Source organism: Numida meleagris, chromosome 26 (assembly GCF_002078875.1).
Source record: "Numida meleagris isolate 19003 breed g44 Domestic line chromosome 26, NumMel1.0, whole genome shotgun sequence".
In the NCBI taxonomy this organism is placed as follows: Eukaryota; Metazoa; Chordata; class Aves; order Galliformes; family Numididae; genus Numida; species Numida meleagris.
In genome coordinates, this window is record NC_034434.1 from 1,896,226 (window position 1) to 1,924,201 (window position 27,976).

Sequence of the window (27,976 nt, forward strand, 5' to 3'; positions counted from 1 at the left end):
CTGCCTTGCAGCCCCGCAGCCCGGGGCTCCGAGCGCTGCCCCCTCCCCGCTAATCCCGTTTGTGTACAGGTGGAGCAGAGCGCGGGCTCCGGCTCGCGCCGCCTGTTATGTAAAACGCACTTGAATGACAAAACTGTAGTTTTCCACGGAGCCGGTCAGGACGTGGGAGGAACTGCAGGGCTGCGCGGTGCCGAGCTCCGAGCCGGACCGTGCGGTGCTGCGTGACATCACGGCAGCCCTCCCAGACGGCGGGAGGTGAGCGCCGGGCTGGGGCACGCCGCTGCCTTCCGCCTTCTCCCTTTAAACCGCATTTGTCCTTTTTATAGCCTTTGTTTTCGCGGAGGATTCTCTCCGCTTTGCTTCGGCATCTCCTCCTCCTCCTCCTCCTGAATTTTCCCATTGCGGGTCGGTGCGGAGCCGTAATTCTGCCCGGAGTTGAGCGGGCCGGCGGAGGAGCCGGGGCTCGGGGCTCGCGGTTTTGGCGCGGAGGAACTGCCGCGATGCGAGCGGCTGCGCAGGGCTGCACGGGGCGGGCTGCTGCGGGAACAGTTCATTGTGGAACTCGGTGCTGCCGGAGCTGGTCGGTAACGATGGAGCAATGAGGATGAGTGGTGTTCCCCCTTCTTTTGAAATGATGAAGCGGCGGATGACCGCTTCAGTCATCGGATTCTCGCGTTTTTATTTTTTAATTCTTGTTTAATTCCGTCCTCGAGTCCCGTCATCCCTCGGAGCTCCTCTGGTAACCGGAGAGCGGCTGAAATCCTGACATCACAAAAAACCGGAGCGTGGGGGGGGGTGGGGAGGGAGGAACTGAGCAGCGCTTTGACCAAAGTCACTTCCTTTTGCCCTGTTTATAACTGTTATTTTTGTGAGCGCCACTGCCATTATCTCATGGAGGCTCCGAACAAAGAATGTCTGGGGAGTTCGGGCACTCCACCCTCCTCCTGCTCAGCGCTGCGTCCGCCCGAGCCTCCGAGGGCTCTTCCAGGCAGGGTAGGACCCGGCGCGGAGATAAGGCTGCTAAGGAGAAGGGTAAGGGCCGGGCTCACTGGGAGCTGAAACTTCACGTCGCATTACGACGCTGGTATTTAATTTTATTACTGGATTCTGAGCCAGCTGAGCCGTACATGGGAGTTGAGTTCTCTCAGGTGGGTCGCGCACCAGTGGCACCGGCTGAGGTGGGACTCGTGCTGCTGCTCGGAGCGCTGCAGTTCCGCCGCCCGGCATTGGCCAGCCCGGGCAGCAGGTGAGCTGAGAAGCGCCGTTTCCGCTGCAACATTTTTATAAATACCACGGCCCTGCTCAAAACTTCCAGGAATACAACGTGTGGCTGGAAGGAGAAACAGAAATCGCGTCGAATCGCCGCGTGGTTTTCCCACCGTGCGAGGAGCGCCTCCGAGGATGCGGCTTTCCATAACAAATAGCTGGCAGGGGACAGAGGCTTTCTGCTTCTTCTCATCTGGGCAGGGAGTTGTCACGCTGTAATCTGGGAGTCCTGCAGCTCCAGCGCTGCAGTAAACATCATCCCATGACACGCCGTGCCCTCCTCAGCCCGGGTTCAGGTGTGGGTAAATCCATGAGCGAGTTGGGACACAAGTGCCTTGTTTCCTTGGGAGCCCTTGGTTGCCAATGGCTGCTGAGCTCTTGTTTCGAGATGGAGAGGGGTGTTGAAATGAGCTGTGCTCGTGGCTGTGAGGGCTTTGTTCTGTTGTCAGAGCCCTGTTTGGGTTTGGGTTGGAATTGTGCTGAAGAAATGGGGAGAGGACAACGGCTGCATCTGGAGAGAGGGAACTGGAGTGGGCCTGGGTAGGCCGCGGTGCCGCCTGGCGCTCAGGCTTCTGCTGCGAACTTCTCAAAGTAGAAAGCCAAATGTTTTCTTAGAAAATTCCGAAGTTTCATTGAAATCTATCCCATTTAGAGCTTGTTGGGGGTTTTTTTGTTTGTTTGTTTGTTTGTTTTTCTTGGACCTCAGAGATGTGAGCAGAAGAAGGACCTTAGAGATTTCTCATCTGCAGCTCTATCCAACCTCGCAGTCTCCTCTCTGAGATCTTTATAACTTCCTGTCAAGGGCTGCAGCGATGGGAGGGGCTAGCTCAGGCTGCCTTACCCTGAGTGAGAAGCTGCAAAGGTCTGGGGCTGTGGTTGTGCCCCCTAAGAAGGAGCCTGTGCTGTGTGACAGCATCGTCTCCAGCAAGCATCTCCATTCTGGGCTTCATACCATCTCGGTTTCAGTGCTGCGTGGTGCTCCTCGCGGGCTGTTCTGTGCCGTGAGATCTGGGCAGCGATGAAAGCTGAGGCCTGCAGAGAAGCATCCCAGAGAACTCTCACGAGCTCCATCCGAAATGAGGAACTTGGGGGGAGCTGGCCTGCCAGCTTGGGCTGATGGAGCCCACCTGGAGGTGCTTAGAGCGTGGCACTGGTGGTGGCGGTCCTGCAGGGCTAGAGCACAGCGGTGGTGACATTGATCAGCGGGGCCATCAAGTTTTGGTTTAAAAAAAAAAAAAAAAAGTTTGCCTGCTTTTGAGTAAAGGTGCCCAGAATAGCGCCCAGCGAATGGAAGTGCATCTTTAAAATAAAGAGGCAGTTCTGGTTTTTTGTTTAACTTGCTCTCTGAGCCCTGAGTTCAGGTTTTCATATTTCCTGGGCAGCTTGCCCAGATTACGCGAAAGAAAAGCAAAATCTCTCTGATGCTGGCTGAGGGGGGAGACCCAGATTTCATAATTAAAGCTTGTTTTTTTGTCTTCGGGAGTGCTGTCACACTGCTGCTTTCTGCAGACATCCCATTATTTTCTTACACCGTGCTGCTGTTTATTTGACTGTAGCAGGCAACTTTGCTTGGAAGTGGAACACAAAAGCAATGAGTGTTTTATCTCCAGATGCTTTATTTACCTGGTGAAGCCGTTCTTGCTTGTGATTATTTGACTTTCCAGGCTTCTGACTGGGCAGATGACAGCCAACCTTGCTTTGTGGCTTTTGTTTTTTTTATGACATCAGGCTGATAAAACCTTCTCTCCCTCCGATCGTGCAATTGATCAGTTTTATTTCAGTCCAATAAGAATTTGGGTGTAATGCATCATTGAAGAAAGAAACCTTGGGTCACTTCTTGAAGTCGCCAAAAGACCCTGCAGCTTCTGTGAGCTAGCAAGGGAAAAGCAGCAGCTTTTAGTTCAATCTTGAGGGCTTCTGGTTGGAAATAAGGGCTGCAGAAGCGGAGCATGGTGATCTTCCTTTGCTCCAGAGCAGAAGTGCAATTCCCCAGGAAGTTCTTAATATTAAAATCCCTATTTTTCCTTCTGAGATCCATCTGTTGTTACATACGTGGAAGATAGTTGTGTACATGTTGCAGTATGGTTCTTAACCTTCTTCATTTTGTGGGCTTTTAAAAAAAAGCCCACTTCTCAAACACCGGTCGTGGCCGCTGCTTGTCGATGCCTTTATCGTCCTGCTCTCGCCTGTCACATATCCCTAATTAAAGCCTTGGGATTGCTCCTCGTGTCAGCCTCTCTCAATTAGTAAACATATGTCTGACGGTGTGGAGGGAGATACAAAAGGCACGTAGAGGATGCTAGGTGTAGATGGGTAACGTCTCGTGGATGCAGGAGATGTCTCTAAGGTGCAGGGTGTCAGCTTGGGTTGAGTTCCTGCATTTCTCTGGGCGTAGAGGTTTGCATGGCGTCTTCCAGTGTCAGAGTGAGATGTAAAGGGGTTTTTATTCCCTTTCTTTCTCGCCATTTCTGGCACAAGGCGTAGGAAAAGGGGTGTTGCTGAGTGGGTTTGGATGGAGATATGGGGGAGCGCGGGGCCGTGAGCTCTCCATGGGAGCAGTCCCGGTGCTCTTTGGCACGTGATGAAACCAGACTGGAATTTCACGTACAGGCGTCAAGGGTTGAAACTCAGTGGGGAATTCAGTTCTGTGGAAATTCAGGGAGTACAGCTCCAGGAGGAGTTCTGCAGAAGTGGCAGACGTGGCCATTGCTGAGGGCCATGGAGGGAGCGCTGCCAGTGGGCCGCGGTCCCGTGGGTTGTAGGCCGCGGCCTTTGTGGCTGCACAGAGGACCCCAGTGCCGCTGTTCCCAGCGCTGGGAGCTCTCCCAGTCTCCCTGTGAGCCTTCTGGTGCCTGATCCTTCCTCCTGAAACTCCTCTCACGCAGAATGACAACCTGTGTTCGCTCTGGGCCCATGTCCTGAGGTGTTGCACGCCATCGTGTGCTTGGAAAGCCGGTTCTTTCAGGGCCTAGTTCTAAAATCGAGTTCCAGAAGCAGATGGTCTCTAAGTCAGTGTGCCAAAGGAGAACTGTTCCGGGGCATCGTGACCCAGTGGCTGCTGGGGAGGGTGGTGTGACTGGGTGCAAGGACTGGCCCTCCTCCTGCCTCTCCAAGCAACCCAGTGTTGCCTCCTCACTCTGCTCTACTCAAGAAAGGCGGGTGGTGGGAAACGCGGCGTCGGTGGAGGTGATGTGGATCTGTGGGTGAGGGCACCTGTCCCGAGGGCTCTGCTCCCTCGGTGGCCATGGGGGGCTCCTGAGGCAGCAATGGGAGCCAAGCGAGCTGCCATTCCCCTGCTCCTACCTGCCTGCTGGAGCCTTTCATCTTCCCTCTGTTAATTAATGCTGACCGCTTTGGCAGCACTCTAGTTTTAAATTAAAAAAATAATAATAATAAAATAAAAAATCAAGGGTGTACTGGTGGATTCTGGAGACATTGCAGTGAGCTCCAGCTGCCCTGTTACTGGTGGATGTCTGCAGTGGGGTCCTGCAGTGATCCCAATGGTCCCAGCCCCTCGGGTGGGAGGTGCTGGGAATGGGACCTGTGGGGCGGGCTCACCAGCACTGTTGGAGTCCCAGGGCAGGCAGAAGGTTCAGAACACTTAGGTTGTTCTTAGAATGACCGTCAGAACTCTTGGAACCCTCTCAGAGCTCCCCAGGCTGTGTCCACGCTGACGACTCTTTCTCTGTTCCTCCTTCTCCCCGTGCTCACCTCACCACGTCCCCTCTGTCCTCCTAGAGGGAAGTTGCTGGTGCTTGCAGGGGGCTTTGATAACAAACACCTCGCTCTGTTGTAGGCTTTGGGGGAAAGCATGGTCCCAGATGATCATTAGTGATTCTTCCAAGGGCTGTTCGTGGTTCAGTACTGCCTAGCACACAGTTTCCAAGGACTTTTTTTTTAAAAAAAAAAAAAGCGAACATACACGCAGTACCTTTTGGAGGTCATCTTTAAGCTACCAGAACAGAGACTTACTAAGGGAGCCTTTCCAGGCTTCAGAATTATAAATGCTGTCCACAACACGACAAGTGGAGGGAGGCTTGTGCTGGCTTAGTGGGAGGGTTTTCTTTTTAAAGCGGTTTGCTAACCCAGAGGAAGAGGCAGCATGAAAGCTTTGCTTCCGTTTTCTACTTCTCTTAATGCAACTGAAGTGGATGACCTACAAATTTGCTCCAAAATACGCTTCAGCCTCGGTGAGCTGAAGTGGCTGGGTTGGTAGGAGTTGCTGCGCCCTGCACCAGGCACGGGTTGTTGCTCTGTTTGGCAGTGTGGGTGTTTCCTAAGCTGCTCTCCGTATCTTGCCGTGTCATGGTGGCAAAGAGCACCGAGCCAGGACCTCCCTTTGGAGGGCAGAGCAGTGTGGAAGTGACACTCCCAGTGTGTGTGCCTTGGTAGGACGCTGTAGTGGGGAAGTCCTTTATTCTGAAGCTCTTTTTTTCCTTCCTGTCCCAAGGGTGTCTTAGCTACAAGTGGAAAGTTCCCTGCAGTTCCTTTTTGCATTCTGCTCTGAAGAGTTATGGCCATTCTTTATTTATGGGCCCATATGATGATGTAAAAACTATTTCCAGTGCAACGTGTATTAGATTTTTAGGTATGCAGTGTTCTTGTTCGGAGAGGGTAAGGTATGTTGGTTACAAAATAGGCAAGGTTTTGTTGGCAGGGGACTTTTAGGCCTGAACACACGCCTGGCATCTCTTGTGTTGCTGTTACAGCTTCAAATCTTTGTTTATCAGTTTCTCTGAGTGTATCCCTTCTCCTCCGTCTTCTTTGTGTGTGTCACATGTCTGTAGGCTGGGTAACTGGGGAAGGTCTGAGATGTGGACCTGGTGATTCTTAGCGGTATAACTGAAAGTGATTTAATCTCTGCTGATCTTTCTTGGGGAGGTGGAGCTCAGAGCTGCGTGGTGGAGAGTTGGGCTTTCTCTTGGGTTGCTCAGGTCTGACTTGAGAGCAGCACTCCATTCCCAATTGGCAGAGGACGATGCCCATCCACCAAGTTCTGGAAGGTCCAAGAGGAGTAGGATGGAGAGGGCAGAGAAGCAAACACGAGTGAGATTTAAATGTGGTTCTTTTAGCTGGCTTAGGTACCTACTGACACTGGGGACAACCGTGGTGCAGCTGGATAAGGCCCAAACCAAACCAACTTGCTAAGTTTTGCTCATTCACCGTGTTTAAACTTGAGATAGTCCTCACTTATCCTATAAAATGGTGTTTAATTTGGTCATTGGGGTGCGTTAATGAGCAGCTACAACAAGCTTATGCAAATTTATGTGAAATTAGAGGATTGGCATATCGGGCAAGGCATCAGTGCAATTCCTTATTGTTACATTGACATTGAAATAGCTTGTGAAAGTACTACTCAACTTCTGCAGCAACAGGAGAGTGAAGTGACTGCTGTCCCGATAGAAAAGCCTGTCCTGTGGGTGATGTGAATGCTGCTTGAGCAAAAACAAAAAAGCATTCACAGGGCTGTCACTCCTTAGTCGTAGAGAAAATAGGTAAATGACCAGGAACTTGCTATCTAGGGGAAAAAAGGGTTGAAATATATATATGAATGAAATGTCTTCGGTTGTTTTTCGTAACTGATTTGATCTGGTTGAGTTAAGTTGGTGGCTTTCTGTTATGGTCAGTGCAGAACTGCTCTGTCATGGTGCGAGTTAATCTTTATCCATCTTTTTGAAAGAGAAGTGGGAATTGCTAACACTGGAAATCACCTGGCCTGCTCGGAAATGAACTTCTGGGAAAGCAGGCTTCATGCACACCGGGAAACTGACTTCCTTGAAATCCAAGGCTTTCCTTTAGCGGGTTTGCCAGCGGACGTGGAGTTGTGGGGTTTCTTTAGCCACTGGGAGTTGGAGCAGATGGAGATTTGTTCCCCTCAAGGCCTTTTTCTCTTGCATGTTACAGTTCTCACTTGTTACTTCTTCTACCTGAATTGGCAGTAGTAGGAGTGAAGAGTGTTTTACAGACGTAGCCCAGGGGTTTTTAAAGAGGAGCTGGGTGCTGGGCAGTGGGCTGTGGTACCTGGGGCCGAACCGTTCCTGAAGGCCTGGAAGGAGGTGGGCCTGCTCGGTGGGTGCTCTGGGGGATCCTTGGGGCCAGCCCACCTGGTGCCACTTCTGTCTTCACCTGCCCCGTGGCTCCGCTCGGTGCAGGGCTGCTGGTGGCACGGGGAGGATGCGCTGCGCCCAGTGCTTGTGGCTTTGTACCGGGGCGTCGGATCACTGCATCTCATTGCGATCTCCTTGCTTATCGTGCTTTTTCTGAGTGCGTGGCTTAACTTTGTCTTTCTCCTTTCCTTCCTGCAGGCTGTCCTCGGGAGAGGCAGTGGGAGGCAGTGGAGCTGGCCTCGGCACCGGGAGAGGCTGGACTTCCCGTCTCTCTGTGCTGAATGGCTGCGATGGCGCCCGCTCTCACTGACGCAGCAGCTGAAGCTCACCACATCCGATTCAAGCTGGCTCCCCCGTCCTCCACCTTGTCGCCTGGCAGTGCCGAGAGCAACGGCAACGCCAACAACATCCTCCTGGCTGCCAACGGCACCAAAAGGAAAGCCATTGCTCCGGAGGATCCCAGTTTAGATTTCCGAAACAACCCCACGAAGGAAGAGCTGGGCAAGCTGCAGCCGCTAGTGGCCTCTTATCTCTGCTCGGATGTAACATCTGTCTCTTCAAAAGAGCCTCTGAAGCTGCAAGGAGTCTTCAACAAGCAGACAGTCCTTAAATCTCACTCTCTCTTATCTCAGTCCTTCTTGAAAACGAGTGATCTGTTGGGGAGGCAACCGGTGTTGGAATTTACTTTGGAGAATCTGAAAACAATGAGTACTAATAGCCAGCCACCTCTCCCGCAAGCGCCTGTAAATGGCTTGGCCAAGAAGCTGGCCAAAAGTACCAATTCAGACCATGAAAACTCTAGTGCTCTGAATGGTGGGAAGTGTGCTTCTCCTGCTGCTGCCCTCCAGGGCGTTGACTATAACGCAGGAGGTTCTGAGTTGGGGGACTTGAAGACCGGGTTGACCAATTGCACTCTTCCACACAGAAGCCTTGATGCGGAACGCACGACTCCTTTTAGCAATAATAGCACTGCAAACAAATCTTCCCTTAATTCCACGGAGCAGCAGCAGGTGCTCGAGGGTGGCAGTGGAGAGACGAGGTTGCCCGGGGTTGGCGGTCACTCAGACTTCGGGAGCGGTAAGTTGGAGGAGCAGAAGCCCTCTCTGTCAGCAGGTCATCACAGCGCTCTCGAGTCCGAGATGAGGACGAGGGCGTTGCTGCGGCGGCAGGCAGACATTGAGAACCGTGCTCGCAGGCTGCAGAAACGTTTGCAGGTGGTGCAGGCGAAGCAGGTGGAGAGACACATCCAGCAGCAGTTGGGGGGCTTCTTGGAGAAAACTCTGAGCAAGCTTCCGACTTTGGACCCTGTGAGGCATCGGAGCCAGTTGATGTTGACCAGAAAAGCAGAAGCAGCTTTGAGGAAAGCTGCGAGCGAGACAGTGACTTCGGAAGGCCTAAGCAGCTTCTTGAAGAGCGATTCAATATCGGAAGAACTGGAGAGATTCACGGCCAGTGGCATGGCCAACTTGAGATCCAGCGAACAGGCGTTTGACTCGGATGTCACTGACAGCAGCTCAGGAGGAGAGTCTGACGTTGAAGAGGAGGAACTGACCAAAGCAGATCCAGAGCAGCCCCACGTACCGCTGTGAGTAGCAGTCGTACTTTGCTTAATTCTGGCAGGGTGAAGAGCGAGGTGAAAGGTGGCAGGTGGAAAACCTGGGTGTTACAGGGGCACGTTTTGATTGCCTTAGGTCGAAGCGGTAAAGGTTAAAGCTGGCGTGGTGTGACTTGTGGCCTGCTTCCTAGTTCAGCATGAAGACAGGCATTCTGCATGCCCCCAGTTGTTGGTGTTTCAGCAGAGCAGCGAGCCCTGGACACGCTGCCTGCGGCAGCTCAAGCAGCAGACCCAAAATACTGTAGCCAGTTCTGTCTGGTTGCTTGCTTGCACATTGGACCTGTCCCCTGAAACGTTTGTCTTTTCACAGTGGGAATCTTTGTTGTAAACCAGTAAGGCCAGTCAGAATCTTTGACGGCAGAGTTCTATTTTATTGTAATTTTTTTCTCTGTTCAAATGCTTGGGGGAGAGAAAAGTCTGAAAGGATTTGGTGTGAGTGCTGGTGGAAGTGTGGAGCGAGCGTGTCGTCTTCCTTCATCTCCGGGAGGTGGCTGGTGGGAATCTTCTCATTTGTGAGAGGCATTGAACGATGACAGCAGCCTAATGTGCTGTTAACTGGATGCTGTTTGCATGAGTATTAGCTGCGAGTTTGTGTGTGGAGGAGGAAAATCATCATCAAGGAGAGTGGCCTTGACAGGTCAAGGAACGTGAGAAATTCTTCTTCCAAAGAAAAGCATTTTTCCCCAGGAGAGCTTATCACAGTATTTAGAGCAGGTCTCTGGAAAGGCCGGGTTCTGTGTTTGGGCTGCGTGAAACGTTCCTTGCACGGGTGGACGACGTGTTTGTTCTGTGCTGAGCTCGGAGCTCAGTGGTCCTCCCTGGAGTGGGGACCTTCCTGGCATCCCCCCCGGCTGGGGTTTGCTGGGGTCTCTGGAGAAACAATTGGATGGATTTTGATAGCAATGCTTGCGCTTGGCCTGGACGGTGACAAATTGGACTGAGTGAGGCGGGCGGATGCGGCGCGTGCTCGGAACTTGAGCATCCCTTCAAAAAACCCGCTCATGGGGATGAGCGCTAATAAACGTGTCGCATGTTACGGCTCTCAAATACTGAATTCTAGCTGAACTTGACATCGTATTCTGGGATGCTGGCATAGGATGAATTTCTGAATGGCTGAGCACGTGGTGTGTGCTGGTTGGATGTAGGGGCACCCTGCCCTCGTGCTGTTAGAGATGAGTTCAGTAGCGTTATTCCTATTTTGTAATGCCTGCCAACTGTTGGGATTCGTAGCAAAGCTGAGTTTATGACTATTGTAGCTATTAGGGGCGGCATCTGACAGAGTTTTCTGTCCGAGATAATATTAAATTCCCTATATTGCGGGTTTCATGTGTTGTCTAGCAAAGTGAAATTTCCTTGCTGCTCATCGTAATCCCAAGAGGAAGCGCGGTATTCAGAGGCACGGCGGTTGAAATCCTTCGCTGACTTCTCTGCCCTTTGTGTTAGTCATGCCTGTACGTTCCCCAGCCCTCTTTAAAAGCCAAAGATTTGAAAGCCAACGAAGAGCGCTCCTTCTGGTGTGTGCAGTGTCAGAAGCTGCTGTGCGTGCGTACTGGCATCTAGGGCAGGCCCACCAAACCTCGTTTAAAGTTGATGCCTGTGGGTGTTTAGTGATTGGCCTTTGCGGCATTGACTGTCCTGTTGGCATGGAGTGCTTTGACGTTGGGTCTCGTGAGCTCTGCTGCTGCTGAGGCTCAGTGCACATTGGTGCTTGTGACTGGAACTCCTGAAGTCAGCCCTAGGAGCCGGTGCGTCCCGGCACATCTGAATGGCCTTCTTCTCAAAGCAGTTGTACGAGACAGGGAGGGGAAGAGCTGACTTTCCACTGGGAAGCTGCCTTGGGCAGCTCCTTGTATGTGCAGCAGCATTGTTCCATGTTTGTGTGAGCGCAGAACGCCAAGCCTTGTTGCAGCGTTGCTCAAGTACGGCTGCCTTTTGCAGCTTGCTGAATTTCCTTATTAGAGGGAAGACTTTTTTTTTTTTTTTACTCTGTTTATTCATAATTTCAATAGCGAGACAGAATATCTTGATGGTGCCTAAAAACCTCTGCCTCGTCCCTTGGTTCTGCTCCTTCCTTCCCCCAAGAAACTCCTTGCTGGCTCGGAGCTGCCTAGGGAGGGCGATGCTGTGAGTGCTGCCCTGCAGCCTGCTTGCAGCGAGCGGCCGCGCTGCCTGTGGGATCCGAGTAGAAGCATGCAAAAGAAACAAAGACCTGTTTACATCGTGCTTAGATAAGAGCTGACCTTTGAGTTTTTCTGGCACGGTGGCATTCCAGAAACGGCAGCTGGTCAAGGACAGACTTGAAGCATTGGCCCTGCTGCAGCCCGCCTGGCCTGCCCATCCAGCAGGGGTTGCATCCTTCCAGCAGAACTCGGTGGGTCCTTTTGGAGCGCTCCCAGCCTGGGGAGGTGCTGTCGTTCAGGCAGATAGCCAGGCCGTCGTGTAATGCATAACCAAGGCAGGGAGGTTATTCGTGACACCTTTCTTGGGAAGCCCCGCCAGCCGTGGGCTTGCTTTAATAAGGCGCTCTCGAGTCTCACGCAGCTAATACAGAAAGCAAGCACGTGCAGGTTGGGTTGCTTCACGGTGCGTTTAGACTGAGGTGGATCGAGGACCAGCAGCACATGGTTTCATTTGCTCCCAGACTAATGACATGCAGCTAGTTAGACGTGTGTCTGTAGCAGCTGCCTTCCTCAGTCTGGTTTCTTTGTCTCGCGTTTGGCTGCGGATGAGTTTCATCAGAACTCTGCAGCTATTTCTGGCCGATGAGTTACCTGTGTCGAGCAGCCACGTGGTCATCAGCTGGGCAGCGAGGCGCGAGTCACCCTTGCCATCTGCAACCTCTGAAGGGCTGAGAATATTCCTGAAAAAGTGATCAAAACCAGTATTTGATGGGAACTTTACTCATTGCAGGCCCCTTGCCCGGCAGTTGCATCGAGCTGAAGGCTTTAGTGGCCAGTTCCCAGCACCTCCTGCAGGCTCGGGCTGTGCCCTGGGTGCAGCCGTGGCGATGCCCGCGGTCAGGATGCCGGGGAGCGCGCTTCCTAATTATCCCATGTAATAGTGGGAAATCCGAGCACCTTCTGCACTGCAGCGTTGCAGTGAATCACTGCACAGCCCGGGAGCTGCTGTGATGGCTCCTCCCTGTGCTGCCTGGGTGGACGGGGCATTGCTGGGCTTGGAGCGGTAACGAAGGTTTTTTTGCTCGTGGGTGCTTTTGTCAGCACTCATTTCAGGGTCCTGCACTTAGGGGCTGTCTTTGGGGAGGCTGCGGTCGGTGCAGCAGTTGGCTGAGCAATTAGAATTCCGAAATTCTGGTTTTTCTCCCTTCCTTTTGTTTTTCACGTGCGAGAGCGATAAGGTGGCCTCTGTCTCCGGGCCTATAAATAACATCTCTGTGTCGGTGGCATGGGGCAGATCCCACGCTGCAGAGTGAGGAAGCTTTCCCTGCGCTCCACCAACACGTTTTGCTCTCATTTACGCAGAGCAATTGGAAGTTCATCACTTCATGACGTTTTTTTTTTTTTTTTGCTTGTGCTTTCGTGGTGTTTTTCTCATCCTTGACTTCCAGCTGTGCTTGCAGGTCCTGACTGCAGCGCTGCTCCTAACCCATTTGTGAGCATCTCTCTGTGTCAGACCTGAATTACTTGCAGTCGCCTCTGCTCGGCAGCAGCGCGTTGGTCGGAGTGATGCCCCTCAAACGACTTTCATAGGAGGAGGGAGAGAAAGAGAGCAAATCCTGAGCATGTGCTTGCTTTGCATGTGAAAGCGGAAGAGCAGGGAGCCGTTCATTGTTCAGAAACGCTTAATCAGGTATCCAGAGTAAGTAGGACACTCTGCGAGTCCCTGTTGCTTGTAAGAAAAGAGGCCACGTGAGAACACTGCTCGGAAAAGACGTTAAGAAAAATGAGTGTTATTTCTCGCAGCAGCCGTGGCCGTGCACACCGTGTGGAGGTGCAGGGGATGCTGAGCACGCTGCTTCGCTTTATCCCGGCTTGATCCCCCGCCGGAGCATGCAGGGGTTGGGTGTCTGCTCAGCGCTCACGTTGCCATCCGCAGAGCTCGTTAGGGTAGTGCTGGCTTTCATCCTAGAGGGAGTTTGATGCCTTGGGTTAAATATATCTTCCTGGGCTGAAGCTGTGTCAGAGGGGGAGGTCACAGGCTGAGGGCACGGTGCTCAGCTGGGCTGTGGGGCGGGATGCAGCACAGCACCGTCCTTGCAGCGCTCTGTCAGCGCGCTGGAGCTGTGCTGACCCTGCGGGCGCTCCAGCAGCAAGAGTTGGGCGCGCATCGTTTGTTTCGTGGTGGAACTCTCTTTGCCTTGCTGGGTTTTGGCTTCTGCTGCGAGTTGCATCTCTGCCTGTACTCATCTGTGAGACGCAAAGCGGGGAGCTGGAAATCGGCTGGGGGCTGGCACCAGGCGTACATCGCGCTTTGTGTCTGCAGCCCTGACCCGGTGGGGCAGCGGGGAGGAGCGGGCTCTCCTTCAAATGTGGGTGACGCTTTGGATGGGTTTGAATAAATATTTACTTGACTTTTCGTTGGAAGAAGTCCATAGCAGCATCTGAAGGAGCAGAACAACGTTTGTGAGCGCGAACCGGTGTTGCAGGACCGGCGTGGCAGCTTGTCTGCTTTCCCAGAGCCTCCTGTGAAGCTGCACTTGGCGTTTTAGGAAGGGGAAGGGGCCCCGTTCAGAGCTGATCTCGATTGTTGAGCTCTGAAGCCCCCGTCTGGGCATGGGGAGCCGACCTGCATTGCGTTACACCGCATCTGTCAGCGGCTGCGGCGCGGAGATGCGTTCTTCTCCTCTCTGATGCCGATCCAAGATGAAAAGTGACTGTGGCTGACATGAAAAAGCGGAGGAATGGCAAACGTGGGCTTCCTTCAAGAGATCGCAGAGGTGCGCTTCGCAGATGTGCTTTTCCTCCCCGCAGGACTTTGGCTTTCATTATGCAGCGGCGTTGGCTTCTTTCCCCCTCCTTTGTTCTCCCTTCCAGCAGCTCCGTTCCGGTTGCGCTCGCTTGGCAGCGGCTCCGCGCTCCTTCCAGCCCAGGGAAAGCGTTTCCCTTCCCTCACTCATCAGGCCCTGCCCCCTCCCCCCCCGAATTTTTGATGCTGTGTGTTTTGGGCACGCCCTGGTTGAGCGTCTCCTTTCCAAGGCTTGGAGATCGGGGTGGCTCTGCTGGGCCTTCCTCGGAGGAAGCGCTCGGACCAGGTGGAGCTTACAGCACCGACCCGGCTGGGAGTTGCTGTGTTTCCGAATGGAAGGACGGACGGACGGACGCGTGCCTTTGCCGGTTTGTGGTGTTACTGGTTAGTGACTCAGCCAGGAGGCAGAAACAAACTGCAGCTGCCATTGGTCGGTTGGAGTTGCCCGTCTGGAGCCGGCTGGGTCCTGCGCTGGTGCTGGTTCCGTTCTCCAGCCTGAGCTGCGGTTCTGTGCTGTTGGAAGAGTTACTGATGTGCCGGTCATCGAGGGAACGAAGTATTTTGCTTGAGTAACATCCAGCTCTTCTTTCCCCCCTGACCTTCTCTGCGGCGAGGTTGCCTTTTGGAATGCCGCTGCGGCGCTGAGCGAGCTATTTACGGGAGGTACCTGGCACAGGCACACCGAGCCGGGGCTTCCCATGGCCCCCACCAGCACCACGGGGCTGCCCTGCTTAAAGAGAGTTTGTTTCAACCGGGGCAGCTGCAGAGCTGTGCTGCTGAGAGCTTCCATCCACTGCTTTCGTTAGGAGTCGGCGTGTCTCAAGCTGCTGCAAACAGCCGCGTGTGTGGGGAGCATTCCCGCTGCCCCAGCAGTGCGTGCAGCAGCGGCTCGTGGGGCTGCGGTGCCCGGGGGGGGTAGAGATCTGCATTGAGGCTCAGGTAGCCAGCAGCCACCAGGTCGACGGAGGCAAATGGCTTGGCAGATGGCTGCGTGCTCGCTCCCCGGCCCTCATGTGCAACCATGATGTGGGAGCTGCAATACGAGATGTTCCCTGCGATAATGGTGGCGGAGTTTGGCCGGCGCGCCTCGTGACGCCGCCGCTGGAGCGGATTAATTGGCGCTGCTTAATGAATGGCCGAGCGCGCTCTGTTCTCGAGTGCTCGGTTCTCTAACGTATTTTGTCTGCTTTAAAGGGCTCGAGCTCCGTTCCTCGGTTAGATGCGCGCATCCCTGCTCTGCTGAGTTCTCTTCCTTGCACGGAGGATGTCCCCGCGGTTGCGGCACCGAGCAGCGCAGTCAGAGGTCTGAGTGTCACTCCACTTCTTGAGGTGCCTCCCAGCACGCTGGGCACACGCTGGGTTGCCTTGGGAGATGCATCTTCATTGGGCTGCTGGCTTAGTAAAGCACGCAGTAACTTCAAGCGGCGCAAAATCGCTGACGCCCACCCACGCTGGAACAGTGACTTTTTCTTATTAGGCTCAAAACGTTTGGTCACCAAATTGAAAGGGGAAATAAGGAGGATCAAGGCATCCCTGATGCAGCAGAGCTGTAGGCTTGCATTTGTGACTTTTTTTTTTTTTTTTGCAGTTTCCATAGTAACACATAATGATGTAGAAAATGTTGCGGGACTTTATTTGTATGAGGCAGGACTTTATTAATGGAAGACTGCGAATTTGGGGAGGGGGTTGGGGGGTGGGAAGCCAATTGTTCTGCTGTCATTCATTGTCCGAGGCCGGGCAGGACATATCTCAGAAGTGCTTTTTCAACCCAGCTCGCGTGCAGCTGGAGCTTGCTCCCATCTCTTAGGATACTGGGTTAAATATTTGGAGCTGTTACCCCCGTTGTGTTGGTGAGGTTTTCTGGGAGCTTCGTTGGATTAGAGCTGGGACGGCTCCATTTGGGCGTCTTTGCAGCAGAGGAGCTCATAGGGCTTTACAGGCACTCAGCATTTAGTGATTTCCCTGGTGGCTCCTATTTAATGACCAATATTGAGCTTTTGCTGCTTCAGGGCTGATGATGTTACACTGCATTACCAAATCCAATCCACTCTTGAGTAAGAAGCAAGGTCGGGTTTTTCCTTCTCATTTGTTTTTAGGGGAGAGTTAAGAGAAGTCTCAGAAATGGATTCTTGGAGAAAAAGGGCTCAGACTGGGGAGCCTGCGTGTGCATTTAGTGGATGTGGGTTTGAGTTGTGCTATCCCTGCCCGGCTGGGGAGCGGAAGGCAGCAAAGGGCTCGGTTGACCTTGCAGGTAAATCGCCCATAGGAACCCAGCAAGAAATTCCTGCGGTCCAGATTAGCTTAAACATCAGTGCACGAACGTCTCACTTCCGTGTGTCTTATCTGTGGCTCTCTGTTATCAAGTTAGTTATTTAATCTCTCGACTGAGTTAGGTATTAAGTCTTCCGAGGCCGTGTGCCTTGTGATGGGGAAGCTGCTGCTGGCCGGGTGGCACGCTGTCTGTCCTCGTCTGTCCCTGTCAGCAGCTTGCTGGTTTCGTTCTGCCCATTTAGTCCCTTGCAGAGCAGCAGCCCTCCGTGCTGGGATGCTGCAGGAGCTGCTGGCAGGTGCTGGCTTGCTGTGCAAGTAAGGGTACCTTGCATTTTCTTTTTCTGCCCTCTCTCCAGTTTGTATCTGGGTGGCAGAAGCCCTGTGGCTCTGTGACCCATGGCAGCTGGCCTTGGGAGTGCTGGAGGAGGTGAGTGCGTGCCAGGTGGGTGCTGCAGCTGCATTGGCTGTGGGCACCTTTCCTGCACCCACTGAAAGGGAGCAGTGCAGCCCGAGCTGTGATGCACTGCAGCCTCTCCATCCCCTCTGTGCAGAGCCTCTCCTGCCCCACTGCTCCACGTGCCGCCCAGTTGCGGTCTGGGTGCCTGGGGATTGCTGCTGTGCTTCAGGTTTATGGCTTTTTGAAACAAAGTGAGCTAAAAAAAAAATGAAAAGTGTGACATGGCAGCTGCTGAGGATCCAGGCTGAGCTCTGCGCTCCGCTTGCAGTGCTGTTAGGGGCAGGTGTGTGTCCCGCTATGCCGTGTTCTGCCATAGTCGTGTGGCTTCAGTGCAAATTGTAGATGTGCTTGTTGTGCTCAGTGGTGGCAGATGAGAGGAGGCAGAGGCTTTCTGCATGCTTCCAGCTCTGCTAAAGCTTGCATCTGGCTGGCCAGGAGGTGAAGATTCCTTTTGAGCAACTACTGCCATTTCTAGGCCGGGGCAGTAGCATAAATAAAAACCACAGCGGCGAAGTCTGCCTATTTTTGTGTGAATCGGAGCCCTGCTCCATGTGACTGCTGCTATTCCAGTGCTGGCTATTTCAGAAAAAAACCCAAGACAATCAGCCTTCTGTGGGGCTGCGCTTTGAATGCAGAACGCTTGCAGGGCTCTTGCTCCATGTCCGCAATGTTTCGTGGCGTTGCCTTTTCACCGTGTCCGACTGAAACAAGGGAAGGATTCTCTGCTCCTGCTCTGCCCTGGGCTGCTCTCTGGCCGTGTGCTGGGGGTCCCGAGTGCCAGAGGGAAGGGGCTGTTTGTGCTGACACAGCAAAAAGTAACTTGAAGAAACGACAGCATCGCTGGGAAGGCTTGCAAGGCGTTAACCACTTCTCCTGCTTCAAGACAGATCAATCTGATGCAGATGAGTTTGAAATACCCTTACAACACAAGCACCTGAGTATCGTCTTCTGACTTTGCAAGGTGTGTTGCCAGGCATGGATCAGGCAGAGCCTTGCCTTTCAAATGCAATAACTCAACCTGAGGTGTAGGCATCCGCTTAGTGGAGATCCTTCCTTAGCTGCGCTGATTCACGTTGTGCCCGAGGGCAGCACTCCTATGCAGCCTCTGGCTCACCCCCCCCTCCCCACCCCACTCTGGAAATGGGCAGCCAGCCCAAAGCATCTTAACTCCCTGTGACTTAAACCTGTTTTCATTAAGCGATGCATGTGGAAAATCTTACCTGCGAGCTTTGATGGACGCGGGCTATTGTGTTAGACCTTAAACCTCCTTGCACAGCGTGCAGCTTGGCTTTCTTTACAGCTGCCTTTTCAGTGGGCACGAGCAGCTCTCGGGGCTCGTGGAGGGTGAAGCTCCATCTGTCTGCAGCTGAGTTGGTGATGAGCTCCTCCAGCCTTTGCTGGGAACGTCGCACGTGCCCTGCTGCCTCTCCTGCATTAGCTGTCCTCCTGCACGAGCATCCACGTCTCCCGGGTGCCAGGTGTTCTGCGCCTCGCTGCAGCTAATTCTCCTTGTTTTGGCTGTCGGAGCGGTGTTTGTTTTCAAAGCAGCGTCCTCTGGAGGAGCAGGGAGCTTTCGTAACCCATCCGAGTTGTCATGGCGCGGCGCTGCCTCGTCCCCCCGTGCGTGTGCAGTGACCAGGTGTGCCCTGGTTTATGTTCAGCGCCTGAAACCGAACGCTGCCGGCCGGGTACAGGTAAGCCCTGGTGAGATTAGCCGCTGTGCAGATGGAGCTGCTTGTTTTGCCTGCTGCGAAGTGAACTTGAGCGCTGGGGCAGAGCCACTCCGCCATAAGGAGCAGCGACGTACTCAGGAAACAGGACTCATTATGGAAAAACGGCTGAAAATTCCCCGTTGTTCTCAAAGAGAACGCTGTGTGTATGAGTTCTCCCCTCCCCGAGGGCAGGAGCTGTGGGTTTGCTGCACCGCGCTCCGCTCCTTCCTCCCGTCCTTCACGCAGCACAGTGGGGGGCTGAGCGCTTCTGCTGCCAGTGGTGCAGCCCTCAAAGAGGGTAAGGAGCACGGGAGACCTGCTGCCACACGCTGCAGGCTTCAGGGTGAATTCCCACCCTGGTAGCTGTGATGCTGGCACGAAGCAACGGCTGCAAGACGTCAGCGCTCTCGTAGCGGTAACGATGCGAGCCCTGCTAATGAGAACCTTGCTGCTGCTGTGTTACTGGGGGAATCTGCCGTAGGAATCCTCTTTGTTTCGCTCTGATGTTGTGGCATTCCTCAGACCCGCTTTTATCTCACTCTTGTCTGCCTGCTCGCGGCCAGCTGCAGCCGGAGCTGTGTTAAGGGTTTGCCGTATAGAGTTGAATCGCCTTCCCCTCCCTTTGGAGCTTGCCAGGAGGATGTATTCTGCTCTGAGAAGCTCTGTTGGAGGCGTTGCAGTTCCTCAACGAGTCAAACTAGCGTAGTGCAGTGAGCGTGCTGCTGTCTGGAGCCGGGGGATTTTGGTCCGACAGGAAATACGGGGATGTGCCTGTGCCTGTCCTGCTGCCCTTGAGAACTGCTGACCTGGTACAAATGGAGCATTCATTGAAGTATGGGAGCTCCCGCGTGTCTCGCTTCATTTCTGAGAGTTACTTGTCTAAAAACATCTCGTTATTTGTGTCGCTGATGCTTGCCTAGACAAAGGAGGTGCTGAGAATTCGTGGTCTTGTTCTTAGTGGGACTTGCATTGTGGCTGCTCGCAGCAGTGGAGACAGCTCCTCCTCGTCCCCTGTGCAGAGCAGCAGTGCCCCATCCCTAGGGACCAGCCAGCTCCCTCTGCCTGCATCCCTTTGTGGCACGTGTGGGGCTGCGAGCTGAGCAGCATCTCCTCCTGCCTCCCAGGGATGTCTTGGGGAGCGTAAGGAGAGCAAGGAATGATCTCGCTGAAAAGCGCATCTTCGTAATTGCCTGTTAGCTCAGTGCTGGCTGGGATCAGTTTGAGAGCCCTGGCATTGAACACAAGGGACTGCACGATGATTTCAGAGGGAAGATTTCCCTCTGTCCTGATACCCATCGCATTGAGGTGGGACGTCGCAGTGCTGCCGGTGGCTGCGGGGCGGTCGCAGCCCTGTGTGCCAAGTGGCAGTGCTGGAGCCCTGTGGCTGCGTGGCAGCTCTGGGTCCAGCTGCACTCCTGGGAAGATGCCCTATCCCTCCCAAAGCTGGGAATCCCCTGGGTCTGAGGGAGGGAGAGCACAGAACAGCTCAGCTGTTCAGCCCTTTGGACCCTTGGAGGCGATGCAGCAATCGACTCGCAGTGGATTGCTCTTTGTTTCTGCTACAATTACTTTTGTGTCGGCTTCTGTTGTGAAACGCTTGGCTTCCCAGCCCTGGGATGCGTTTGAAAACTTCACCATGTGTTTCAGGCTTTCTTCTGCCACGTCTGAACAGCGTCGACATGGGTCGGAAGAGCACTGTCCTACAGCAGTGGGGCTCAGGACCGGTACCTCCCTGCAGTGGCCACTGGTCCCATTCATTGCATGGCCATCAGACCCACAACGCTGTTGGCAGCAGATTGCAGAAATCTCAGTGGAGTGAGCATCTGCGTTCTGTTCTTTTGGTGTCAATCTCTTTAGGTTTTCTTTTCTCGAGCATCCGGACGATGGTGGTATTGCAGGCTATTTCTGTTTGCTGCCTTTGCTCGTAATTGCTTGACGGACACGTGAATGCTGCGGGTTGCTTGTGCTTGTAAATAAAGTAAGGAGTGGATGGCCTTCACTTCTATCAGAAAGTGGAACTCTTGGGGAGAAGTGTCTGCAACGCTCCACTCGCTGCCCCTCCTCTCCCCTCGGGGCCGAGCACAGCTCTTAACAAAACCTGTCCCCATCAGATGGAGCTGATGGTTTTTCGAGCACCCGGGGAGGGCTGTGGTGGTGGTGGGAGCTCTGCCTCTCGTACCGCGCGTCCCAGCGCTGCCAACCCAGGCAGCTGCTAAAAATACCCCATCTTCTAGAAGAATCTATTCCTGCGAATCAGAGCCTGATATTAAATAACGTTCTGTTGATGCCCGGGGATCCAAATTAAAGAAACAGGCCAATAACGAAGGCTAAAACTTGGGGTGCGAGCGCACCCCTCGCTCCTGCTCCTCTTGCAGCTCTTTGTGGAGGTGCTGGCTGCAGCCCTCTCGTGGGGTGCATGGATAGCAGTGTGCGTCAGCCTTCCCGCTGCTCCGACTGCACGGGGCTTTGCTCAGGGGCTGAGAGCAGCCCTGCTCTGTGCAGAAGCATCAGCGGAACCAGATTGAAAGCACCGGGCAGGTGCTGTCCAAGGGAAGCACGCTTCGGGTGGAGCAGCCAACAGCGTGTGCCCTTCCACCCCCTCCAGGGTGGGGGTGTAAATGCAGCGTGCCCAGGGAGGCTCTGAGGAGTAGGGGTGACATGGCAGGACGACGATGTCTATTTTATTCTGTTCTTTTAAGGCATTATGGATCAGGGAGAGCGATCTTCTGGCCTGTAGCAGTTCTGTTCTTAGTATGTTCACGGCGATTCTTGTTGCTGGGGTTTCTCCTTCCCCCCCCCCTGGGCTCTTTGTCTGCTGATCTGAGTGCAGGTGGAGCAGAAGAGCATCCCGTTCCCTCTGAAAAGCAGAAGTAGGGCTGGGAACTCATTGCTTTGGTTTCTCCCTGGCTGCTCAGGCATGGCAGACAGCACCTTGCACTGGCTGAATGGAACGGTGAATCTTTGCGTTTAAAGGAGTCGAAATTAATCCTGCATTTTTTTTCCATGAAGCATCAAAAGCATTCCTCTGTTCGTTTTGCCGGATCGTGTTAATCATTAACAGCTTAATGAGTTGAAGTGCTGTACCAGGTAGATGTGTAAGCAGAGCAACAAATAGCTGAGACACAGAGGGATGGTTCAGGGTCAGGAATAGGGTGCAGGAAGCGGAGTCACGGGGAAGTGCAGTCGCCAGGAGGAGATCTGAAGGCTCTCCTAATTACATTAAGGTATAACTTCATTAAAGCAGGTTGGGGGGAGGGCAGGCAGCGAGGTGTGTGCTGTGGGTGCAAGCAGCCAGGTTTGAGAGTATGAGATCTGTGCATGCATGGGCAGCTGCTCATGGGGTGGCCAAGGCACCAGAAACAGCACCTCAGTTCTCGGCATCAGAAGTTTGGTCTTGTTCTTCCTCCATAAGTTCATTGCATGAAGAAGGGGCTTACGGTGGGCGCAGCAGTGTTCCTGTGTCCATTTCTGTGCTGTAGAAGAACATGCAAAAACTAAGGAGGAAGCTCTGCTCTTGGGGGTAGGTTTCATTCATGCTTGCTAGGGCTGGTTTTCCGTCTTCAAACCCTGCCCTAAAACTCGGCGTAACTTTCTGCAGGCGGGAGTAAGCAGAACACTGAACGGTGCTGACGTTCCTGCTTTGTCGGGGAGCCTGCAGGAGGAGCTGGGTCCTCCCCTGTGAGGTTTTGGGTGTTCCCTGCCAGGTTGCCTTGCAGTTCTCCAGAATTCATGGCGGTCTCTCTTCCCCGTTGCTGTAAGTGCTGCTGCTGGCAGCTGCAGGTGGGGTGAGAGCAGCAGGTTCTGCATGGAGCAGCGGATGCAGCTTCCCCTAGGGCCATCTCTTGGAAGCTGCTCTGTGTTCGGTGTGTTTGGGGTCGGCACCGTGTGGCTGCTGGTCAGAAGATGGAACCAATTAATCCCCGTTATTGCCTCGCTGTCTGGCTTGTCCTTTCCCTTCCTGCAGCGTTGTGCTGGATCTCCGAGCTCCAAGCATGGGAGCTCTGTGCCTCGCTGCAGCACAAGCACGGAGCGGTGTTATAAGCAGCTTTTAAAGATGAGGCTTGTCAATAAGCAGAAGGCAGCCCGTCAGCTTTGCTTCAGGTGGAATTAACGGGTTGAAAACTCGTAGCAAACCAGAGTGCAGTACCCGTTTGTCTCGGGATCTGTTCCTAGCACAGAATTGGGTGCTTGCAGCTCTTCTGTCTTCCTGTGAAGGTCAGAGGAGCTTGGAGCACTGTGCCAGTCTGGCTGGGGATCCCGAGGAGGGGAGCCTTGCACAGATCACTGACTGCTGACTTTTCCTCTCCGTGGGCCTTACTCTCCTTTCCCCCACCTCCAGACTGGAGGCTGTGAGGGATTGTGGCCCTGTGCTTTGAGACAGAAGAGGATGCGTTGCCTGTGCCTTGCGTGTCTTGAGCTGTAGTTGGAAGGAGCGTGCTGATGGCCCGGACTCGAGGCTGAGGCTTGGCAGGATGGCTTGGCATTGGTTGACTTGCAGAGATTTCTTCTTTGAACTAATGGATTGATAATTCTTGACCAAAGCCCAGCATTTTGTCTTTTCCATGGAGAAATAGGGGAAAACACTGCTCTGTGAAATAGGCTGCTCTGCAAATAGTAGCCGAAAATCCTCTTGTCTCTCTTCCCTAGGGGACACGAGCATCCATGCTGACTGTATAACCGTGTTTATATCAAGCTGAGAAAGAGCAGGCGACTGTTTGGACCGCAGCAAAGCGAGCGTGGTGGCATGGGGCCGGGCACGGTGCTGCTGTTCTCCCCGGCCTCGTGGCACTGCCTGGGCTGCGCTGGGTGGGAGCTCTTGCAGTAACAGGTGTCTCTGAAAAGCACGTGCTGCTCTTTGCTGCTGTTCGCTGCCTTCTGCTGAGGAACAGCGTGCCTTTGTTGGGAGAGGAGGGAAGCCAGCCAAGTGCAGTGCTGCTGCACGGCAGAGCGGACCTCGCTGCTCAGAAGTTGTAGGCTTCTTCAAATAAGATCACCTGAACTGCAGCTTTCATCTTCCTCACTGTGGTCACTGAGGCATGTCCCGGTTGGGAACGCATTCTTCTAAAATTCTGTCCACTCTCTGAATATCTCTTGGATCCCTTGCCTCCTCCCACTCTGAGGAAGAACCAGGGTTTGGGTTTGCGTTTGCTTTGGTGCTGTCTTGGGAGGGAGACCTGTAACAACAAACACGTCCTCGTCATTGCTCTTCTTGCTCTCAGCTGCCACCTCTGCCAAGATCCCGTGCTCTGACTTGGGGTGGGAAGGAAAAGTCATTTGGAGTCCGGGCCTCTCTTTGGTTCCTGGGAGATGTTAATGAAACCTGTCAAAGCTGGAGCTGGTGCAGCTGCTGTGCGGGTGCACGGTGCTGCCGGGGGATGGTTAGGGTTGCTTTGCTGGGAACCACTGGATCCAGCGCCGTCGGTCGCTGTGGCAGAGCAGGGTGTTGTGAGCGTGGGAACTCGGGGGAGGAGGCTGCCAGCTGGGAGGTGTCCATGGCAGGGCCTTGGAGGCAGAGCTCTTGGAAGGTCTGACAAAACATCGGGCCCCTCTCTAGCGGCTGAGCTTCCACGTGGGGGTTTGTGCATGGAATCCTCTCCATCTCCTGTTTTGTTTCCCAACCGGGACGTGTTGCTGCTGGAATTCAACACCAACCCATGTAGTTCTAGCAGCCCTTCATTCCTAAGGCCCAAACCTGCCACGAATTGACAGCGTGCTGCTCCGACTGCTGGCGTCTGACTGCCATCCTGAAGGACAGAGCACTGATTGAGGTTGTGCAGCTGAGGATCCAGGTACCCGGTGCTCCTTCCCGAGAGCATCACGAGCTGCCTGCTTTGCCTTCCTGTAGGGAAACATCTCAGCAAGTCTTAAACCCCGTGCCCGGTGTGAAGCACCCTTTAAACTCGTGGTGTTATTTGCGGGTGGGGGAGCGTGCTCGCGCATGCGGTGCGAGGTTGTGTTCTGTAGGGAGCGTGTGACTTGGGCACGGCCATGGGTGGCTTCCCGTGGCCGGCAGCGCCTGGGATCATTCTGAAAATCACTTCTGTTTCCTGCTTGCCGTGCCAAAGTCTCTTGAAGCGACGCGTTCGCTTCTTCCTCCCACTTTATGGAGGTCGGTGGGGCCCGTCCCCTGCTGCGGGTCCGGTTACTCTGCGGGCGCCGTCCCCTCAGAAAGGCAAAACAGATTTCAAAAGAAAACAACAGCAAGAAAGCACAGCACGCCGGGAGGAGAAAGGCAGCTAACGTGCTGCAAAAGGAAAGCTTTAGTGGGAGCTGTCGCATTTTCCTAGGAGACCGCTGAGAATCCACGTGGGGAAGAGACTTCACGGCGTTTGCGTCCTCTTCCTCGGCGTCGCAGGGGCTGTTCCGTAGCAAACTGTGCTTACATGGCACGATGAGCACCTGGATCAGCGGCCTGCCCTTCGCACAGAGCTGCCTCTGAAAAAGCATGAAAGCTGCTGTGTGCTTCTCTAGCCCCCACCCTTTCCTCCTTCTCAGGAAAATGAGTGTCAGCATCTCGGTAACTCGTGCAGCTGTGGTTTACAGCCTCAGCGGCTGCTTATTTTTGTTGTAACTGCAAATATTTGAACATCTTCCTTGTTCCCGTCCGGTTGAGGATGACGCCCTCTGTTAGCAGCCAGGGCCTGAGTTACGAACTCAGGGTTCAGCCACGGGAAACGCTGGCTGTGAGCTCCCCAAAGAGCTCGCAGTGCAGGAGCTGTGCACCCCTGTGCGCCGTGGTGCGCTTGGTGGAGGGTGAGGGCCGCGTTGCATCGGGTTGGGCAGGAGGCAGGGCTGGATGTCAGATAACACTGCTGCTGCTCTGCTTCGTGAATCAACGTTCAGTTGCTGGAGGGAGTAGGCAGCTCCATCCCGCGCGGCGGAATTTCATGGGCTGGAAGTTGGCATGGCAATGTGCAGCTAGTGCTGTGTTCTGATGTTAAATATAATCCATCTCTTGAGCAGATTAAGAAACGAAGCCATTGGGCACTTGCACGCAGCCGCTGCCTCTTGTCTTCCTGGCACGGGCGGATCCTCCTGGTGGATCTCCACCTCTGCTGTTCTGACTTTCTGCTCGGGGTGCCGTGGTCCTGCTGTGCCCCAGCGCCGGGTACCAGCTGCAGGTGGGTTTGTCCAAGAGCTGGGACAGCTGTGCAGTCAGTGGAGCACTCATCAGCTGGGCTTAAAGGGCTGTTGTTGGATATATTGATACACTCCAGCAAAGCTGGCGTATCGCTCCGTAGCGTGTGTCACACAGCACAGATAGAGCGTGAGAGCTGAAGCATGGAGAGGGCCCTGGGTAGAGTCCCTCCACGGTGGTGCAGGTAGTTCAGTTTATGGCAGGGGGTGATGGATGGAGTTCAGTAAGAAGCTTCCCCCCTGGCATTGCATTCTGTGTTCAGATCTGCACCTGACCAGCGTCAGGAGCGTGTTACAGGGATTCCTTGCTCTTCAGATTTGTGCTCTGACCACTGTCCTGTTAGACCAGGGCGAGCTGCGGGTTGGTGACACCCATGCTGGAGCTGTGTAGGTGCTGTGTGCGTTGCAGGGTGCATTCAGCCCAGCACCCCACGGGTGCTCCAGCAGCGCCCAGGGGCTGCAGCACGGAGATCCAGAGTCCTGCTCCCCCGACAGCTGCCTGGCCCCGCAGTCATGGTTAGTCAGCACGCAGCCCTGTGCAGCCGGATGCCGTGGGGTTGCACGGCCAGGGCTTGGCTCTGCTCCTGTGCTCGCAGTAAGGATGAAGCAAGGCGAGGCAGCATTGCCACGCTGCAGCTGTTATTGAAGAAACACCTTTCTTGCTTGATTAAAAAGCTAAAACTTCTCTTCCAGCTTCCATTCCCCTCCTACCCTCATGGCTTGGCCACCTGTTTGTCTCAGCCACCGAGCGCATCCCTCCTGGCGCTTTCTGCCTCCTCCATGCGTGCCCTGGGACGGCAGCGCTCGTTTCCTCTCCTCCCCACCACAAATGGCAGCACAGGAGTGGGAGCTGTCAGCGCTGCGTGGCTCCAGGGCCGGGAATCTCAGCAACAAGGGCGATGCTCACAGCCCAGCCAGGCTGCTGCTGGGTACGAGGAAGGGAAAGGTCAGGTCCTAGGGATCCTGTCTTCACTTCTGCCCTGTGAGTGCCATGCGAGGCGCTACAAGACCGGAAGGAAAATGAGCTTTTGGTTAAAGCATCGTTTCTGTTCCAGAAATTCCCTTAAAAAAGCTTGTTCGGGTCCGGGCAGCGGGAGCTGAGCCCAGATGTGTTGCAGCAAGCCTTGGTGCTGTGGCTCTCCATCAAGCTGCAGCGCTGCTTGGCGAAGCTTGCAAGCTTCCAGTGTTCTTGTCTGAACCTCATTCTGGAACTTATAAATATTAACTATTAACATAAATATTAATGTACGGCATGTACTATTTTGGTTAAACCTTTCAGAGCCTTTCCAGCCTCCTACGAGGCGATTTTCCTCCTCTCCTTGTGGTTGGAGCGTGTCAATGTGCAGGGCAGCGAAACTCCATAGGCCATAAAGTTCTTTCTGCTCTACAGAGATCCTACAAGTCGGGCTCTCCTCTGCTTTTCAGGGTGTCCTGGCACGCAGGGATTTTATTATTTACCCAGTTTTAGGGTCCAAACTGGGCTGTGCGGATCTCTGCACCACGCCTACAACAAGCAGATATTCACGCGGCTGCGGACTGCCAGGCAGAAAGACAAATTCAGAACGATGCGCTCTGGAAAGGATCCAGGCGTTTTAATTTGTGTATATGTAACTCTAGTCTCTCTCTCGGAGCCAAGTCTGCTCTCCTTGGACTTGATGATAGCGCTTCGCACATGGAGTGTTTGTGTAGCGCTCTCGAGATGCAAACACGAAGTAACCTGGGAGCCGAGCTTGGACTTGCCTTCAGCGAGCATTGATGTGGGTTGGGGTGCGGGGTGGGCTGGGGCTGCTGGGAGCAGGATGCAAACAGAAACCCGGTGAGCACGGCACGGCTGCATCGAGGAGCTGTGGTCTGGTTCACGTGGAGAGTCCCTCAGTGTTCGTGCAGGTGGGAGCACTGCTGCTGGCACTGCTGCTGGCACTTCTTGCAAAGGGGCTGAGGTGCAGCGAGCACCCACTTCCACCTCGTTCTGCTCAGGGACCGAGTCTGACCGCTTCCCTGGGCGGAGCAGAATCCTCCCACCCCTGATTCCTTCACCCCCAACAGCCAAAGGAAAGAAGCCAGTAAGCAAAATAACATCATTACCCCCCAAAGTACTTCTGGGGAGCCCTGCGGAGGCTGCTGGGAGCTGCGTGGCTCTGGGTGCACCCGTTGCTGGGAGCCCGGCGCCCCGTAGGCTCGGTGCTTTCGCTCGTGGGTCGCTGTTGCTCCCTTTAGTTCCCTTAGCAGAGCAGGTGGCCGTATTCTTCGGTGTCTTGGCAGATTTCCTCCTCGGCCTTATTTTAGAGAGCTGAAAGAGGAAGAGGGCAGAGGGTGCGTTTTGAAGCCTTGCTTGCTGCGCGCTGTATTCCCACCAGCGCTGCCGAGCCTGGAATAGTTCCTCCAAGATCCTCGGCCGTTTTGAAGCCATTGTGGCTCCTTGGTCTTGAAGTGGGGGACATTGTCCTATAAAAGAAGAACGCGGGCAGGAGAAGCATTGAAATGC

The 27,976-nt window shown here is 54.1% G+C and overlaps 1 protein-coding gene across 2 annotated transcripts in view; it reads left to right on the forward strand.

Annotated features, from left to right (window-relative positions):
- Positions 1 to 27,976, forward strand: part of KANSL1 (KAT8 regulatory NSL complex subunit 1) — a 69,996-nt gene that overhangs the window by 8,603 nt on the left and 33,417 nt on the right. For both annotated transcript variants that reach the window (XM_021377658.1, XM_021377657.1), the window contains exon 2: positions 7,572 to 8,958. In XM_021377658.1, the coding sequence (XP_021233333.1) occupies positions 7,655 to 8,958 (1,304 nt within the window). In that variant the 5' untranslated portion in view covers positions 7,572 to 7,654. The remainder of the gene's footprint in view (positions 1 to 7,571; positions 8,959 to 27,976) is intronic.